Source organism: Diospyros lotus, chromosome 6 (genome assembly GCF_014633365.1).
Source record: "Diospyros lotus cultivar Yz01 chromosome 6, ASM1463336v1, whole genome shotgun sequence".
Taxonomy (NCBI): domain Eukaryota; kingdom Viridiplantae; phylum Streptophyta; class Magnoliopsida; order Ericales; family Ebenaceae; genus Diospyros; species Diospyros lotus.
Genome location: NC_068343.1, coordinates 17,112,515 through 17,132,482, shown reverse-complemented (window position 1 = coordinate 17,132,482; position 19,968 = coordinate 17,112,515). Strand labels below are relative to the sequence as shown.

The 19,968-nt window shown below is 37.5% G+C and overlaps 1 protein-coding gene across 3 annotated transcripts in view; it reads right to left on the bottom strand.

Moving 5' to 3' along the window:
- Positions 1 to 19,968, bottom strand: part of LOC127803423 (dicarboxylate transporter 2.1, chloroplastic-like) — a 79,955-nt gene that overhangs the window by 14,155 nt on the left and 45,832 nt on the right. For 2 of the 3 annotated variants that reach the window (XM_052339632.1, XM_052339630.1), the window contains exons 2-3: positions 16,890 to 16,995; positions 16,531 to 16,804 (exon numbers count right to left, since the gene is read on the bottom strand). In XM_052339632.1, the coding sequence (XP_052195592.1) occupies positions 16,531 to 16,804; positions 16,890 to 16,995 (380 nt within the window). Of the gene's footprint in view, positions 1 to 16,530; positions 16,845 to 16,889; positions 16,996 to 19,968 lie in introns of all 3 variants that reach the window. The other variant, XM_052339631.1, reaches the window with a different exon arrangement.

The following is a 19,968-nucleotide window of genomic DNA, read 5'->3' as shown; positions in this document are numbered from 1 at the left end:
GAGAAAGGGAGGGAAAGGAAATTGTGGAATAATCCTCGCATGATTTCCCCATCCTCGACCAGCTCTTATTTAAGTAAGATGCAAGTGGGCGCGGCAGTAACTAACTGCCCAGCGCGCGCCTACTTGAGGAATTTGAATTATTCCTCTACCCACAGTTACAATACTACCCCCCAAGCTATTCTAATGTCTCATATACCCTCGGCCTATGACAACTAGCTTCAGATTTTTCTTTCATAATGAATACCCAACAAGTCCTTGAATGATTATCTATGAAAGTGATAAACCAACGAGTGGTGGTTAGGCTAGGCGTTCTTGCCAATCCCCAAATGTTACTATGAATCAAATAGAATGGTTTGGAAGGTTTGTAAGAATGATCAGGGTGAGATTGTTGAGACTAATTAGCAACAATACATTACTCACAATGAAAAGAAATTTGCTTTTTATTGATAAAGAGGGGAGAATACAATTCTTTAAGATAGCTAAAACTAGGATGCCCTAAATGCTTATGCCATAACTCTTAGAATCTAAAATAGCAAGAAAAGAAGATTTATTTTGTAAGCTAAATCTAGAGGGATTGCAAGATCCTAAAATGTAATAAAGGTCATCCTTCTCCTCAGTATTGCCAATATTCTTCCCCAAAGACAGGTCCAAAAATTCATAGTGAGATGGGAAAAATGTCACCATACAATTTATGTCTCTAGTTAGCTTACTCACAGAGAATAAATTGCATTTCAATTTTGGCACATGTAAAAGAGATTTCAAGTCTAATTCTACCAAATAAATTGATCATTGCCGTATAGCTAGAGATACTACACCATCAACCATTGAGACTATTATATCCCAATCACATGCCTCATAGGTCGAAAAGGCATACACTAAACCTATCATGTGATCCAAGGCACCTATATCTACAATCCAAGAATTTGTAGTAGGTTTTTGAGAAAGTAGGGATTGTTTTGTAGTACCTTTTTTGGCAAGAGATGATGTTGGTTTAGGAGTCACTATAAGATCAGACATTTTTGATAGCTTCATCCGATTTAGTAATTGATGCAAGAGTTCCAACTGATCTGCAGATAAAGTCAGATCGACGGACTTCTCAATTTCTAAATCTGCCATATAAGCGGATTGAGTTGACTTTGACTTTGAGGTTTTCAATTTGCTGGTTTACCATAGATCTTCCAACAAGTCTCTTGTATGATATAGCTTGTTGTAGTAATCAAACCACTATGTCCTTTTGTTTCTCACCACGTGATAAGGTAGTAGCCTTTCTTTTTGCAATAGCAAGAGCTAAATTTTGAGAGCTCGCATCATTGTTAGAATACAATGATGGATTTAGCATTACCTTCTTTCAAATTTCCTCTCACCTAACTTCTACAAAGACTTCTTGAATGGATGAAAAGGTTTAGCACCAAGTAGCCTACCTTGAACTTCATCCAATTCGATGTTGAGACCGTGGAAGAAGTCAAAGGCTCGTTCCTTTTCCAACATCTTATTATACTTTACTCCATCATCAGGGCATTCCCAACTAATCTCATAGAACAAATCCATTTCCTACCACAAATCAATCAAAACATTATAATACTCAATGACTGAGAGATTACCTTGTCATGTTGTTCAGATTACAGATCTAATCTCAAAGCATTATGGAGTATTCTCCATGTTGGAGAGAATCTCTTGCACAACTTCCCAAATTGCTTTAACTGTTTTGTAGAAGAGATATATCCTCCTGATCTTGGGCTCCATCGAGTTGATTAACCAAGCCATGACAATGGAGTTCTTGTTAGAAGATGTAGCTGATTCATATTCCTTATGAGGCAGATTCATATTGTTTCATATCCAGGGGAGTCCATGAGAGATTTATTTAATTACTTTGCTTTCCTTATTTAAGATATTTGATTGTATATTATGTCTTGTATCTTTTTTGTATATTTCTTTCTATATTCGGTTGTTGTAGCCTTCCTTTTATTTCTTTCTAGATTTGGTATTTCCTAGATTTGGTAGTTTCCTAAATCTGCATAAGATAGGCTGTATAGTTTCCTAAATCTGCATAAGGCAGGCTGTGCCTATGCTGTATAAATTTACAGCTTGTGCTGTATCTTAATGATAAGTCAGGTTTTTTATTCTTTTCTTGACATGGTATCAGAGCCTTAGGATTAGTCCTAGGCCTGTCGAGATTGTAAAGCATGGCGGCCAAAACTGAAAAACCAGTAGGCATGACTGATGTTACAGAAAATTCTAGTCAAGGCACTGGGAGGGAACTTTCGATCAGTCATAGTATTGGAGGAGAACTTCCGATTGTCCAAGCAGCCTATAGGTTGAATGGCAAGAACTACCTCAAGTGGTCCCAACTTATCAAGACTTTCTTGAAAGGCAAGGGAAAATTGAGTCATTTGGAGGGATCTGGACCGCAGGAGACTGATCCTATATATGGTGCATGGGATGAAGAAGATTCATTAGTCATGTCTTGGCTATGGAACTCCATGAATCTGGAGATTAGCGATACCGTTTTGTTCTTAACAACGGCAAGGGAGATATGGGAGGCGGTGGAGATTACCTATTCGAAGGTACGTGATGCCGCTCAGATTTATGAACTTAGAACCAAGGCAGCAGCAACCAAGCAAGGGAATCGGTCTATCACTGAATATTCCAACTTGTTGCAAACCTTGTGGCAAGAATTGGATCACTATCAGTGCATCCAAATGAAATGCAATGAAGATGCAGCAGTCCAAAAGAGATTTGTAGAGAAAGAGCGAATATATGATTTCTTGGCTGGACTAAATTTAGAATATGATGCTGTTAGAATTCAGATTCTTGGTAAGCCTGATCTACCCTCCTTAAATGAAGTAATTTCTATTGTACGTGCAGAAGAAGATCGAAGAGGAGTTATGTTAGAGCATAGTCACTTGGAGAATTCAGCTCTATTGACTCTAAAAGGAGCTGGACGTGAAAGAGGGATTAAAGAAGATAAAAGATTCATGGATGCAAGCTGGACCACAAACAAAGATAGTTTGTGGTGCACTTTCTGTAAGAAGCCAAGGCATACAGTTGATAAATGTTGGAAGCTTCATGGGAAGCCAACAAAAGGAGGACAACAACTTAAGGCTAAGGTTCAGGCCTACACTGCCAATGGTCAACAGCCATCTCATATGACCAACTACAGTGACCAAGAGCATATAAAAGGCAAAGAAATAGGATTGATGGGGCTCAAACAGGAGGAGATTGAGAAGTTAAGGAACCTATTGGGATCTCTTGAAAAAGAGCAAGGTGTTAGTGCTTCAAATCTTGTCTTCACAGGTATTACTTTCAATTCTTGTTGCTTAAATGCTTCAGATTTAGGTTTTAAATCACACTGAATACTTGATTCTGGTGCAACCGACCACATGACCCATTCTTCACACAAATTTCTAAACTACAAACCATGCCCCAGTACTAAAAAGATTGTGTTGGCTGATGGATCTCTAACTACTGTTGCTGGAATAGGGGATATCCTTGTTAACAATTACCTAATTCTAAAAGATGTTCTCCATGTCCCAAAACTCTACACCAATCTCATCTCTATTAAAAAATTGACCCAAACACTAATTGTCGTGTCATCTTCTATCCAAATTTTTGTGAATTTCAGGAAAAGGACACAAGGAAGAAGATTGGGCATGCTAAGGTGAAGGAGGGGTTGTACTACCTTGAAGAGTCTAGTGGGCTGAGTGAGAGAAAACATTTTTCTCCTATATCTTTTTTAGCTAAATCCAATAAGGATGTTTTATGGCTTCATCATTTTCGCCTAGGACATCCATCCTTTATAGTTCTTCGGTCTATGTATCCCTCTTTGTTCAATGGATTAGATAATAGTGATTTACATTGTGATGTTTGTCAATTTGCTAAGCATAAAAGAGTTTCATTTCCTCTTAATAATACTCGATGTGCTCTTCCTTTCAACTTAATTCACAGTGACATTTGGGGTCCTTCTTCTATTCCTAGTATTTCGAGTGCTCGATGGTTTGTATTGTTTGTGGATGATTGTACCCGGGTTGTGTGGTTGTATCTTCTAAAGAACAAATCAGAAGTATGCACCATTTTTCCTAATTTCTATACCATGATTAAGAATCAATTTGGTATTGGAATTAAAAGAATGAGAGCTGACAATGCCAAAGATTTTTTCAACCAAACTCTATCTCTTTTCTTTCAAGAGATGGTATAATTCATGAGTCTTCTTGTATTTATACCCCTCAACAAAATAGAGTAGCTGAGAAGAAGAATGGACATTTGTTGGCAGTTACAAGATCCTTGTTATTTCACAATAATGTGCCTAAACGCTATTGGGGAGAAGCTGTCTTGACAGCCACATATCTCACCAATAGGCTTCCTTCTAGGAATCTTGACCTCCAAAGTCCTCTTCAGCTTCTTGCTAAGGCATTCCCAGAATTTATTCCAACAAATCTTTGCCCAAGAGTGTTTGGTTGTTTGGTTTTTGTTCATAATCATTCTCCTCATAGAGGGAAATTGGTTCCTAGAGCCCTTAAGTGTGTCTTTGTTGGATATTCCTCCACTCAAAAAGGTTATAAGTGTTTCCATCCTCCATCCAAGAAGCTGTTTGTTTCGGCTGATGTAAGCTTTGTGGAGGACCAATCATATTTTGATATGACTGATATTAAGGGGGAGACCAATTCATTGGATGAACAGTCAAGGGAATTCTATTTCTCAAATTTTCCAATTTCTTCTTCTCCTTCAAATCATCCTCAAGATTTCTTAAATCTGGTTCCAAGAGAGAATGTTCACTCTTCTTCTCACCCACTGCAAGTCTATTCAAGGAGAAAAGGTCCTAATTTTATCTCTAAGCATGCTGAATCATCTAATCCTTGTGTAAATTAGTGCAGCCCTCAGCCTGATTCACCCAAGAGTCCTAATTTACTTCAACCTACAGTCTCTACTGCTATACCAGAACCTATTTCAAGCAACACCCAGCCATCTAACCCACTTTTGGATGACCTGGACATCCCAATTGCCTTGAGAAAAGAAACCCGAGCCTGCACTCAACATCCCCTACATCTATTCCTTAGTTATTCTAAATTGTCTCCGACACACAAGGCCTTCTTGACCAACCTTAATTCCATCCCTATCCCAAAAAATCTATCTGAAGCTTTAAGTAATGATAATTGGAAGGAGGCCATGAAGGTGGAGATGACTGCTCTTGAAAAGAATCAAACCTAGGATTTGGTCCAGCTACCTAAAGGAAAGAAAACTGTTGGATGTAGGTGGGTATTTACAGTGAAATATAAATCAGATGGCTCTCTTGAAAGGTACAAAGCTAGGTTAGTGGCCAAGGGTTATACACAAACATATGATGTGGACTACATTGAGACGTTTGCTCCCGTCGCAAAAATGAATACTGTCAGAATTTTGTTGTCTTTAGCAGCTATGTTGGACTGGCCATTGTATCAATTTGATGTTAAAAATGCTTTTTTACATGGGGATTTAGAAGAAGAAATTTATATGGAAGTTCCTCCTGGTTTTGGATTGACTAAAATGTTGTATGCCAATTGAAGAAAGCCCTATATGGGCTGAAACAGTCTCTCAGGGCTTGGTTTGGGAGATTTACAAAGGTGATGCTTGGTTTGGGCTATAAACAAAGTCAAGGAGATCATACTCTTTTTATTCATCATTCTAAAACGGGTAAACTCACTGCTCTATTAGTATATGTTGATGATATCATTGTGACAGGAGATGATAAAGACGGTATTGATGCCTTGAAAAAATGCTTGATTCACGAGTTTGAAATAAAAGAGCTAGGCAATCTAAAATATTTTTTGGGTATTGAGGTGGCTCGATCTAAGGAGGGTATCTTTATTTCATAACAAAAATATGTGCTGGATCTTCTACAGGAAACTGGTATGTTGGGCTGTAGAGTAATTGATACTCCAATTGAACAAAATCATCGTATTGGTGCTGACCTCGAAGAAGGGGCTGTTGATCGAGCATCCTACCAACGATTAGTGGGGAGGCTCATATATCTTTCTCATACAAGGCCAGACATTGCCTATGCCGTGGGCGTAGCTAGTCAATTTATGCATAACCCCAAAGAAAGTCATCTTAAGGCTGTACACCGTATTCTTCATTATCTTAAAGGCAGTCCCGATAAAGGCATTTTATTTAAAAAAGGTGGTCACATGTCTGTGGAAACATACACTGATGCAGATTATGCTGGATCCCTTGTTGATAGACGGTCAACCTCGGGTTATTGTACGTTTCTTGGTGGTAATCTTATCACATGGAGAAGTAAGAAGCAAAATGTGGTGGCTAGATCTAGTGCGGAGGCTGAATTTAGATCTATGGCTTTGGGGATTTGTGAGTTGTTGTGGCCCAAAATAATCTTGGCAGATTTACAGATCTGTTGGACAGCTCCTATGCGGTTATATTGTGACAACAAATCTGCTATTAATATTTCCCATAACCCCGTCCAACATGATAGGACTAAACGTATTGAAGTTGATCGACATTTCATTAAAGCGCAACTTGAAGGTGGCTTGATTTGTACTCCATTTGTTCCTACTGGCGAACAACTTGCTGATCTATTTACTAAAGGGGTTTCGGGTAGCATATTTCACAAGCTTCTATACAAGATGGGAATGTATGACATCCACACTCCATCTTGAGGGGGAGTGTTAGAAGATGTGGCTGATTCATATTCCTTATGAGGCTGATTCATATTGTTTCATATCCACGGGAGTCCATGAAAGATTTATTTAATTACTTTGCTTTCCTTATTTAAGAGATTTGATTGTATATTATGTCTTGTATCTTTTTTGTATATTTCTTTCTATATTCGGTTGTTGTAGCCTTCCTTTTATTTCTTTCTAGATTTGGTAGTTTCCTAAATCTGCATAAGATAGGCTGTATAGTTTCCTAAATCTGCATAAGGCAGGCTGTGCCTATGCTGTATAAATTTACAGCTTGTGCTGCATCTTAATGATAAGTCAGGTTTTTTATTCTTTTCTTGACAGTTCTCAATGTCCCAAATACTGTAGGTGGCTACTTCAATATCAAACATAGGTGTCGCTCCTGTAAGATACCCAACCTTTCATTTGCCAAGTCATCAAAACTGATTCAGACCATTATTCTCTAAAGCTGGTTCCATTTAGTATGTGCTGAGTCATTTGGAGAGAATGGTTGTCAAGGGTTACTGGAGCAGCAAGCATCGGTGTATCTCTAACTGGAATGGAATTAATGGTAGATGATTCACTAGTTGTCACTGCTGATTGATTTTCGGCCATGCCTTATGACTTAGAACTCTAAGGTTTGAAGGGTAAGGATGAAAAAAATTTCAGCCACAAGAATAGATGGCTCTGATACCATGAACAGAGAATTACATAGAGAGATTCTCTGGTAATTTTATTCAACAGTCAATCAATATACACAGCAGACCTTCCTATATTTAGCCTCCTAAATCATAGGACTAATTGATACAATTGATATATACAGCTGTACTACCTATAGTAGGACTACTTAATTACAGGAGGACTGATTGGAGAATGACAGCTAACAATCATTAAGCATGGTAACTTTCTAAAGTAGGACTTTCCTAATAAGATCTCCATGAAATCGGCAGGATTCCTTTCTGAATTCTGTTGAAGGAAGATAAAATGAAGATACAGAGGTGATATGTGGCTGTGTGTGTGTTTGAATAAAAGCTGAAAGGAGATGAGATGATAAGGAGTATTTGAAACTAAAGAGATAAGAAAGATGAGAAGATAAAGAGGAGATAAGAAGATAGAGATAAAGTGGTTTGAGGAGATGAGAAGATAAAGATAAAGTGGTTCCATAAAAATAGGATAAAACTACCACTTGAGTTTAAATCCTACCCTATCTGTCTTGTAACATCTTTTAACTAGTATTTTGTATCCTATCCCAGTATTTTAGGACCAAACCGTGGCCTAGCTCATATATAAATACTCATTCTAAACTCAATAAAACGTGAGAAAAGAAGTGCTTTGTTAGTCTCCAATTCTACCTAAGGTATTCCTACTTAGGTTATTTAATTTGTTCAAATTCCAACAATTTGGGATTTTGATTTGGATTGATTGGCAGCTGATTGATTACTTGATTTAGGGTTATTGATTAGCTGATTGTAACGAGCTGATTAGGAAGATTGACAGAATATTCTGGTTCTACAGCTGTATTATCTCCCCTGCAACTATTATAAATAGAGCAGTAGGTCAGAAGCAAAAATATGCTTCAACCTACAGTCTTTCTCCAATTCTTCTTCATGTCTTATAAACCTTTTTTCTGTAAATTCTCTGTTTTTTGAACTTGGTATCAGAGCCAGGTTCATGGCATTTTAAATTAGAAGGATCAGCAGGTTTGAGTTGTTCAAGTCAAAAATGACATCATGCTGATGTCAGCATGACATCACTGAGCTCTGGCAAGTGCACCAGCCGCCTTCTCTCTACCAGTGAGCAAATCCCCTCAATTTTTGAGGAGTTTCAGCAGTCTTTCAACAATTAATTGTCAGATTTCTGCTCGGTAGCAGAAAGTCCTACCTGGTGCAATTTCTTCAAATCTAATTTTATGGTGATGATTTAAGTTTGATAATGGTCTCTAAAGGTTTGACTGGCTCTATAGTGTTGTTTCTATCCATTGATTTGAAATAAGCTTGATTGCATTGCAGCTTCATCTCCATTAGTGTGCGATAGCCATGATAAGTCACTGATTTATGGCCTATTCATGCTAAATCAGGTTTATTCTTGTTCTTGAGTGCTGTTTCTAGTTGGAGCCAGTCTCTTTTGTGCATAACCACTTTCTTGAATTCAGATTCTTGTAGTGTTGGTATTCACTCACCTCTATGGATGCATCAAAGGTTTGTGATGCTTCAAAATTCGGGGAAGGAAGTAGCCGGAGCAGGTCTAGGCCGCTAAATGATAGCCCCTCACTTCAACTCAGCCTATAAAATTAGATGGGAGCAGCAGATCTTTCTTGGTCCCAATTGTCTGTGGTGTTTGAAGCACTGTTCCTTTTGTGTTCATCCATTCTAATGTATGGGGTCCTTATCATGTTGTCTCTTTGTTTGGCTATCAATGGTTTGTTGCTCTTATCGATTGCTACAGTCAACCTGGGTTTACTTAATGCATGTCAAAAGTGAGGTTTTCTCTTGCTTTAAGATGTTTCATAAGCTGATCACAACACAATTTGACACTGGGATCAAAATTCTACAGAATGACCATGGAGTATTTGGATAGATCATTCCAAGCAGTCTCATTGAACATGAGATCATCCATCAAAACTAGTTGTGCAAACGGTCCAGCTCAAAATGGTGTTTTTAAACAAAAGAATCATCACTTGTTAGATGTTGTCAGCGCACTGATGCTTACTTCAAATGTCCCTAAAGATTATCTCAGAGATGTTCTACCCACTGCTTATCTTATTAATCACATGCTTCTACAAGCCTTAGACCTTAAAGCACTGCAGGAACTTCTTCAAGGAAAAAACTCCTACAGAGTCTCTGCAAGGTGTTTGGTTGTGTCTGTTTTGTTCATGACCATGCTCAAAATATTGGCAAATTGGACCCCATAGCCCTGAGGTGTGCATTTATTGGCTATTCTGCAACTAGCCCCTACAAGGAAGACCTTTGTTACAATGGATGTTACATTTCAAGAAACAGAGGCATATTTCTTAGCATCACAACCTCTTCAGGGGGAAAATATCAAGATGGAAGAGTTGATTGTTTTCCATCCTTATCCAATTTAAATGCAAGATGCAAGAGACGAAGATGCAGGAAAAGATCTTAGGTGAACAGAAAATACAATTGAGGGGAGAAAAATATTGTTGGAATTTTAGAGACATTGGTAGCTATGAAGTTAACGAACAAAAGCTGAAAAAAACATGAATGTGAAAGGCTGTAACTTCATTATTTTTATTCATATCATCATGCCTTTAAATAAGCAATATATGTCAACTGAATAACAAGAAAATAGGATTTATTGCTGGATTTAAATTTAAAAAAACGAAATTATCTCAACCCACTAAATCAGTAAATAGAATTTTGATCCAATCAATCCACTAAATCAGTAAACAGAATTTTGACCCAATCAACCCACTAAATCAACAATTTTGAATCAATATTCAACATTCCTCCTTGATTCAAAGTTGCAAAACTTCAACTTTATATGGAGCACTTCTCTCCAAATTTCTTCCCAATTGTGAAGCACTTCTCTTCACTTCTTGATGCACTTCTCATCACAATCAATACTTCCTTCAAATGTTGAAAAAAAAATAATAATTCAGTTTCATGGAGCACTTCTCTCCAAAAAATTCTTCTTGGTGCACTTCTCACCAACTAGAAGAGCGTTTCCTCTTCAATTGCCCCTTCAATTGCCTTCACTGTACTTGCTTGTTCTTTCAAGTTAAATCTACAATCCTTTTTCAAATGCCCAAATCTTTTACATTGGAAGCATTGAGGCTTCCCCTTGTGCCAACAATCTTTCTCTTCATGACCAATTTTTTTGCAATGGTCACATTCTGGAATTTTTCCTTTCTTCTTTGACGATGAACTCTTGGCAAGATAAGCTCCTTCCACCGTCTTTTCACTTTCTTCATTTCTCATAATCCTTCTCTGCTCCTGAGCTTGCAAGGCTCCGATTAATTCTGCCAATGTAATTTGGCTAATATCCCTTGAATCTTCAAGGGAGGAGATTTTTGCCTCAAACTTCTCAGGTAGGCTTATCAAGACTTTCTCTACGATCCTGCTGTCAGGTAGCTCTTCTCCCATAAGTCTGATTTTATTTACCACCGTCATTAGTTTTTCAGAGAACTCTTGGATTGTATCTTTTTCATTCATTCTAAGGATCTCAAAATTTCTTTTGAGATTCAACACTAGTATTCTCTTCGTTCTAGCATTCCCTTGATATAGCTCTTTCAATACATCCCATGCTTCCTTAGCCGTTTCACACGCCATGATTCTTGAGAGAATTGATGCGGAGACAGCAGCGTGTATTTGAGATAAAGCCCTCGAAGCTTTAGCTTCTGCTTCTTCATGAGCTCTGATTTGATTGAGTGTAGGATTGTTGCCAAGTGGAGGTATCTCCCTTTCACTTTCGACCCACTGCCATAAACTGAGACCTCTCAAATGAGCTTTCATTTTGACAACCCATACTTGATAATTTTCTCCATCAAAAACTGGTGGTGAAAGAGATGATGTGTTGGTAGAAGCCATAGAAATAAAGAAGGCGTTGATGGGTTCTCTCTCACAGACCCCTTAAGATCATTGAATGCTTTGATACCACTGTTGGAATTTTAGAGACATTGATAGCTATGAAGTTAACGAACAAAAGCTAAAAAAAACATGAATGTGAAAGGCTGTAACTTCATTATTTTTATTCATATCATCATGCCTTTAAATAGGCAATATATGTCAACTGAATAACAAGAAAATATGATTTATTACTGGATTTAAATTTAAAAAAACGAAATTATCTCAACCCACTAAATCAGTAAATAGAATTTTGACTCAATCAATCCACTAAATCAGTAAACAGAATTTTGACCCAATCAACCCACTAAATCAACAACTTTGAATCAATATTTCAACAAATATTGTGGAGCCTTCACAACTAGACAAGAATGATTTGCTAATATACTCTCGTGCTCAATGAAGAACCTTACCTAGCCAAGCGCCATACTCAATTTTAGCTCCATTATGCAGTCTCCCACTCTACCTTGCAAAAAATCTTCATTACCCTCAACTTTTATTCTAAATACAGTGAATGATCTTGATATTCCAATTGCAATTAGAAAAGGGGTTTGTCCCTGTACTTGTTACCTTATTTCTAATTCTGTTTCTTATGAAGCTCTATCTCCTTCAAATGAACCTTTGTCTCTTCTTTGTCTTTTATTTCTATCCACAAGGTTGGAAACAGGCTATTGATGATTCAAAATGGAAAGAGGCCATGATTGGGATAGCTGCCTTCAGGCTTTGCCTTCCCTTTAAATGGAAGAAATGAAAGCCTTGGTAAAAAAATGATACCTGGGAGTTTTGTGTTCTGCCAGCTGGAGATAAAGCAGTGGGGCGTAAATGGGTCTTCACAGTCAAAGCATAAAGCAAATGGAATAGTTGAAAGGCTCAAGTCAAAATTAGTCGCAAAGGGATTCACCCAAACCTATGGTGTGGACTACCAAAAAACATTTGCATCCATAGCCAATATGAGTTCAATGAGCGTCCTCCTATCATGTGCAACAAATTTGGGGTGGGATTTGCAACAACTAGACGTGAAAAGTGCATTTCTACATGGAAATCTAGAAGAGGAAGTATATATGGAGATTCCCCCAGGCTTCTCTTGTGATAAGAGAGCAACGAGAGTTAGTAAATTGAAGAAAGCTTTGAATGGCTGGAAACTCTCTCTTAGGGTGTAGTTTGACAGATTCAATAAAGTTGTGGTGGCTTGTGGATATCATCAAAGCAATGCAGACCATAATTTATTCATCAAAAGGTCACATGATCAGCTTACCATTCTTATTCTCTATGTTGATGACATAATAGTGAAAGGCAACAACCCTGATGAAATATCCAATTTGAAAGCCTATCTAGCAAAAGAATTTGAGATCAAGGACTTGTCTAAATTATGTTACTTCCTTGAGAATGAAGTTGCTCATTCAGATAAAGGCATCTTCATATCACAATGAACATATATTATTGGTCTTCTTTAGGAAACTGGCATGTTAGGGTGCAAATCTGTTGATACTCCTATTTAAGAAAATCATTGTCTTAAAGCAGGTACTAGAGAGACAATTGATATTGGTAGATATCAAAGATTAGTTGGCAATCTGATTTATTTGTCCCGCATGCACCCAGGCATAGCATATGCTGTTAGTATTGTAAGTTAGTTCATGCATGATCCACAATCATATACTTAGATGCAGTATTCCAAATTCTCAAGTATTCAAAATCAACTCCTAGAAAAGGGCTATTTTTCTCAAATAATAATCATGTGAGAATAGAAGCCATCACAGATGCAGATTGAGCTGGAGCAACTGATGATAGGAGGTCAACATCTGGGTATTGCACATATATTGGAGGTAATCTAGTCATATGGAGAAGTAAGAAGCAGTCAGCGGTGGCAAGATCAAGTGCTGAAGTAGAATATAGGGCCATGGCTCAAGGGGTCTATGAACTACTATGGCTTAAGAAGCTGATGCAAGAATTTGGGCTGGAAAACAACAAACCATTGTCTCTCTACTATGATAACAAGGCTGAGATAAACATTGCTCAGAACCCAGTTCAGCATGAGAGAACAAAATACATAGAAATTGACAGAGATTCCATTAAGGAGAAGCTTGGTGGAGGAACTCTTCGCATACAACAGTTTGCTGATATTTTCACTAAGGGTCTCAGCAGTAAGCTCTTTCACTCAATTGACTCCAAGATGGGCTGAGAGATCTATGCACTATCTTGAGGGGTAGTGTTGATTGCTATAATTTGGTAGACTGATTTGGATTGATTGATTGATAGCTGATTGATTACTTGATTTAGGGTGATTGATTAGCTGATTGTTATGAGCTGATTAGGAAGATTGACAGAATATTCTAGTTTCTACAGCTATATTACCTTCCTCCAACTATTATAATAGAGCAGTAGATCAAAAGCAAAAATACGCTTCAACCTACAGTCTTTCTCCAATTCTTCTTCTTCTCTCTTATAAACCTTTTTTCTTTCTCTCTTTCTCTCTGTAAATTATGTTTTTCAACAAATGAGAAAAAAGAGATTGAGCCTAACCTACCCTAATGAGATAAAGGTAATCACCCCAAACACAAAATGGGAGGAAGCTGATCACTATGTCTATCCATGTACATGCCAATGGCCAGATGACAGGAACCGTAGGCTCCACCAACTAATCCTTGGAGGATGGCATTTGGACAATACATGAAAAGGAGAATGGTATTATAGCATGAAATAAATGAGGTTTAGCTAAATGGAAGCAATAGCGTGGAATGGTGTCACGCACAGTTTTTGGTATCAGAACTGAGATGAACTAGCTCATTTGAGGAAGAACTACTAGAACTGGCATTGATGAGATTTAATGGGAAATTTCAGGATGGCCCCTACAGCTCTTGCACACTGCCTCTCTTCCCATCAAACCTTGCAAACTGGCTACAATTTATCCCTCTAGGGAAGGAGCATTTGTGACTTCCATGTCAAGTTCCTTCATGCAGTTTCCTAGCCCTGCTGCAGCTAAAAAATGACATACTAAGCAATCTAGTCAAACTTTGGCAGCTCAGCAGGTGTTCAGGAAATACCTTTCATTGCTATGAGGGGGGCTCCTATCATTCCCCTGCTGCAAAGATCATGGCTGCAGGGCTAGCTTGAATTTTTTTCCCCAACAAGGGGTCATTTCTGCAACTAGTGGGGTCAGAAGACAATTGTTTTGCCAGCAATGGCTGTGCAAATTGATTTTGCTGAGTGTTAAAACAGAAACCATCATAGCTTGTTATGTCCATTGCTTGGAAGACAACTACTTTGTGAACAGCCTCATAGAGGTAGTGTAAGCATCACCACAAGGTCTAGAATTATGAGATTGTTCTGCAATTGATAGATTCCTTTGGTTGGTTGCATCAGTTGGGTTGCCCAGACATGGCAACGGAATCCACACACTTTTTGGAGGTGGCACCATTTCAAAAGAATCCTCAGTGAAGTGAATGTTGGTTGATCCCAAAGATGGAGAGAGAGGTTGGGATGTCAATGTCACTAACATTTATATGGAGCCACTAGAGGTTATCAGGTGGAAACAGACGAAAGTACTCCAAAGGAGATCAGAGAGAGAATTTGGCAAAAGTGGCGACCGCATGAACTGTAAGCGACCTCGCTGTGATCCACCTATCTATTTATATGGGGAGCAGGTGTCCTACCATCCTCCCCGAGAAGTTCAGACTAGAGTTGCTACAACATGCATTATATACCCAGTGTATACCTTCTAGTACAATAACAAGAATACAATGTTCTCTTACTATAAGAAGGCATCAGATCTTCTGTCTTTTTCAACAATTTATATATCACAATTTATCTGATATAGAAAAGGCCTTTTGTTCAAGCTACAGCATGGACAACCTTCTCAGGCGATGTCAAGTCAATCACCTCTCTCCTGCTGTGCATTTTTCCAGCCGTGCCTCTCACCCACTATGCTTCTCATGCCTTCTTAGCCAGTCGTGTACTCCCTGTCGCACAGAAGAGGCAGCACCCCTCCAAATCATGGTCATGCGATGCACATGATTCAAAGAACACGCTCCTCCATTCCTTCCCATCCAGCACCCCTATCATCTCCTCCAATTGGCACACAACCTCCATCCATACCCAGATGCTTTCATGAGTTGGTATCTGTACTCAAGTTAGCTAAGTTCTTAACTTCTTGAGTTTGAGGGGTGATGATAGAATATCTTGATAATATTACTAGAATATTTTAAAGATCTTTTATATATTTTTGTGATCTTTCCATAGTTGTTTATTACCTTTTCAGGTTAGTCTTCATTACCTTTTTAGGTTACTGAAAGACCTTATATATACCGATTGTATACCTTATAGGTACATGCAATATACAAGCATGCAATATTCTCTTTCTTAAACACTTCTCAACTTCTTCTCTTCTTCTTCCCCTAAATTCTTCTTCTTTCTTTTCAATATTCAGCAAATTTTCTACCGTTGCACATCAAATTGGTGTAAGATTCTTACTTAATCCATCCTTGCAATATGCTGCAAGTCACAATTGCTCAATTTCCACCAGCTAAAACAACAACCAACAGCCATCACTATTAAGACCCAGAAATCCATCATCAACCATCCCAGCATTCATCAATAAATCTAACAGCTATAACAGTAACCAGCATTTCATCAAGAAACCATCAGAAAGACCCTTGCTGCTTACCACCATCAACAACTTTCAGCAAACATTCGAAAAAACCACAGCTGTACATCCAACTGTCAGTTTAGAAGCAAGCCATGAAAGCAGATAGCTCCTCTCTCTTTGAGCAATTCAGCGACCATGACAACAATGATGCTCAATTGCCACTGACTCAAATCTACATACAACTTGACAATGACATTTTTTCAAACATGGGGAGAATGATGAGGAATTAGGATTATTAATTTTTAATATTTGATATTAGGTATTTAGTTATTTAGATTTATCTTATTTCATTTAGATTTTGACTTCATTTTTCTGTTAGTTTTATCTTTTACTTATTTTGTTAAGATAATTGTAGTTAGTTTAATTATATATTAGTTAGGATAGGATTTCATCCTATATATAGGCTTACGAAGTAATTAGAAATGCAAGCCTTTGACAAATTTCTCTCCCTGATTTCTCTCTCATCTCTTCTGTTTCTCTCTCTCAATTCTTACTTCTTCTACTGAATTATTCTCTTTCAACAAATGTTCTATTGTTCCCCATCAGCATATCCATCGCATTTGGTTTTTCAGAAAACATATCTGTTACCAACCTAGTAAATAGCTAAACTGATTAGTGAACTACATTAAGGAAAACAAATGTTTTTGCTTACCCAGAAATCCATAATGCAACTGTAATAAGCATGGTACCCACCATTGCCCACTCAATCTTCGAGACAGGACCCATTTGTGCCAGTTTCTGTGTGGCCATGGCAGGAGCATCTGGTGTCTCCTTAATCTCAGGGGGATAAAGCTTGAATAGGATAATAGGTGTGCTGAAAAGAGAGATTAATGCAGGTAAACTTGAAGCTTTAAACCAAGTAACCCATGGATTTGCAATTTTAACCCCAAGACTCTGAGCTAATTTGACACACAGCAGGTTTTGAGCTGCAGCAGTCAGGAAAAGAGCACTTGAATTACAACTACACTGTCACACATTGAAAAGAGAAAAATGCAGTCATAAAGATACTACCATGATGATAATTAACACCAGAAACATGACATAACATAGAATAGAACAGGCTGCAATATCCACAAAATTTGGTATATGCTGAAGCAGAGAAAAACATAGGACCATGCTGCAGGAAAAGAATAACATTATTAGACTAATCTCCATTTTAGTCACATTTCTTTAGAGGTATGATTTACATTAAAGAAATGGATTTCATAAAACGAGGAATCTCAGAGTTCCCTTTTAGTGAATAGAGTATTACTCCCATACATATTATATACTCAGCAGTTCACATATCAAACTGTCAAGATGTACAGAAATCACATATGAATAATGTGAAATGTAAAAGAACCTTGAGACCTAAAACCAATAAAATTGTGTGTTATAGTTTAAACACTGAACAAAGTACAATTAAAGAAAAAAGCTAATATAAACCTGTTTTGCAACCCCTTAAATCTAGCACCTCTCAAATGTCATTTTTACTTGCTCATTCTCAAATGACCCTTCCATATATGCATATCCCTCTAGCATCCAATCCATAGGAACCAGGGACTGAATCCAAAATACACCACAGCCAACCTAGAATCCACCAATACTACACAACAAGTCCACAACTCTTCAAATCCTCCAATAAACATCTCATAATCCACCAAAACCACACATCAAATCCATGACAATCCATTGTTGTCTAGTAATTCACCAAGACTGTGTATTGAATTCACAATGCACCAGTGCTATCTCATAGTCCACCAAAACTAAGTCTGCAAACGATTGAAGACATTTTTATGCCAAGGAAATGATAACATTATACACCCTGAATGTTTATATAATTGATAATTGGTCCGAACTCTCTCAAATATCCCCAACTATGTCCACATTAGACACAGAGAAAATCCCAAGATAAAATTTTTCCAAATTCCCATGTTAATCCTAAGGTGGCAGCTGGAACGTCATAGAGCCCACCAAAAAAAAATACATTCTACCAAACAGTATTCTCAAAGTGATTGCTTGGAGGCTTGTGGACTTTGCAAACATAAAGTATTGTGCATGTTTCCATTCAACTATTAAACAGATTTAAGATGCACACTTGGTCATTATTCTAACACTAATTCCACAATCATCCCACAGTGGCTTCAGAAACCTGGGTACTCCTTCAGCCTCTGTGCCTATAAGATAGCAGAATTCAAAGCCCTTACCAGATTGGTAATGGTAAATAGACTTCAGAAGACCTGAAAGGACATTTTCCTCAGGAGGTATGACTTAGTCAACTAGGATAAGGTGTATTTGCCCCCCTTTGGGTGGAGATATTAGGTATCAGGAAGTTGGCATGCAGCACAACTTTAAGAAAGATCAATTTGCACCTTTAATGAGGAGATATAGGTATTAGCAAATTGGGGCACTTTAATAGAGCCCTATCAGGTAAGAGTTACAATATTTACAGTGAAGAAGGCTATTGGAAGAGAAGAGTTGTGAGTCGCTAACCCTGCCTTCGAGGTGTTGCTTTATAGGTACTATTAAATAAAAGAATGTGAAAAGGTGTATATCATAAATGAGCTAAACAAGGACTTATATACATGCATCCTATTCTAATGTAAAGAAAAAATATATTCTAAAGATATACACGGAATATATACAAATCACCTGAGTATATGTCATTACTTAATATAAAGATCATAATCAAATATCATAATCCTCTTAACACTCCCCCCATGAGAACCGAGTCAGTGAACAAGTCAGCCAACGAATCATGAGACCCACAAAAGTTGAGACAATATATCCAGAAAGGAACTTCTCCCTAACAAAAAAGATAGTCAATCTCAATATGTTTGGATTTCTCATGGAACACGGGATTAGAAGCTATATGCATTGCAACCTGATTGTCGTAAATCAACTTCATAGACTTGATCTGAATGATTTCTAACTCCTGAATCACTTGTTTTAACCATATCAAGTCACGTGTTGTTAGGGCCATTGACCTATAGTCAACCTCTACACTCAACTGACAACAACACTCTTCTTTCTTACTTTTCCCAAAGACTAACTTGCCACCTTGTACACAATATCCACCTTTTCTCGAATAAAGTGCACATCTATTTCAATATGCTTTGTACGCGAATGAAACACTAGATTTTCTGCTATATAAACTAAATTAATTTTAACTTAATTTAGTTTAATAATGACGTTTCTTATATATAAGGTGTCTTAGCCATTTTAAGAAAGCTCAAAGACTAATTTCACAAAGAATAGAAGTGTTCGAGGTGTCTGGGCCAAAGACCCAAACTTCAAGGGGGTGTGATTAATTTACTTAACACCGTTATTAATAAAAAGGGTGTTGTGGCTAAACTTGGAAAGTTTAGGGACTGATTACCCTATTATTCTGGGCTCATGTTCTGTTCAGTCCTGCATGGTGATCACCTCAACAAATTAGCCATGTCTATTTTGGATGTTTTCAGTGATTACTTTCAAGACTTTGTATGTGTTTATGTTTTTCTTTGGTCTAAAGGGTGATTGTTGGTGTTTTCCCCTTGGTTTTTGGTGGTCCAAGGTATGCCTTACGCTTCATTTGTAGTCGCTTCGGCGTCAGTTTTTTGTTTTATAAAATTCTTACAGAAAAAAAAAAAAAAAAAGAACTTTAAAATTCAAGAGATGTTCGAACCAAATAACCAAACTTTAGAGAGTGTACAATTAATATACCATAGAAGATATTGTTTCCTTATATTAGAATAGGATGCATGTTATAGTCCTTGTTCACCTAATTTGAAATATACATAAAAGGAACATTATTCAAACTGTTAGGATTAGAAGCGCTAGGATCCTCTTAGTTCAACGTCAATCGCACAATCTCTTACTCGAAATGAATTCAAACAACATAAATAAGAAAACAAAATATAAATCAATAAAAGAATAAGAGAAAGAAACAACCAAACCACAACAAGAGACGCGAAAGTTTATCCTAGTTCAGGCTGCAAAAATAGCCCTACATCCAACCTCGGTCCAAGAGCAATTCCACTAGAACCAAAGTATGAATCAGTACAAGAAATCCCTCTTCACTCTCTATCACACGAATACACTGCCTTTACCGATATTACAAATAACTTTC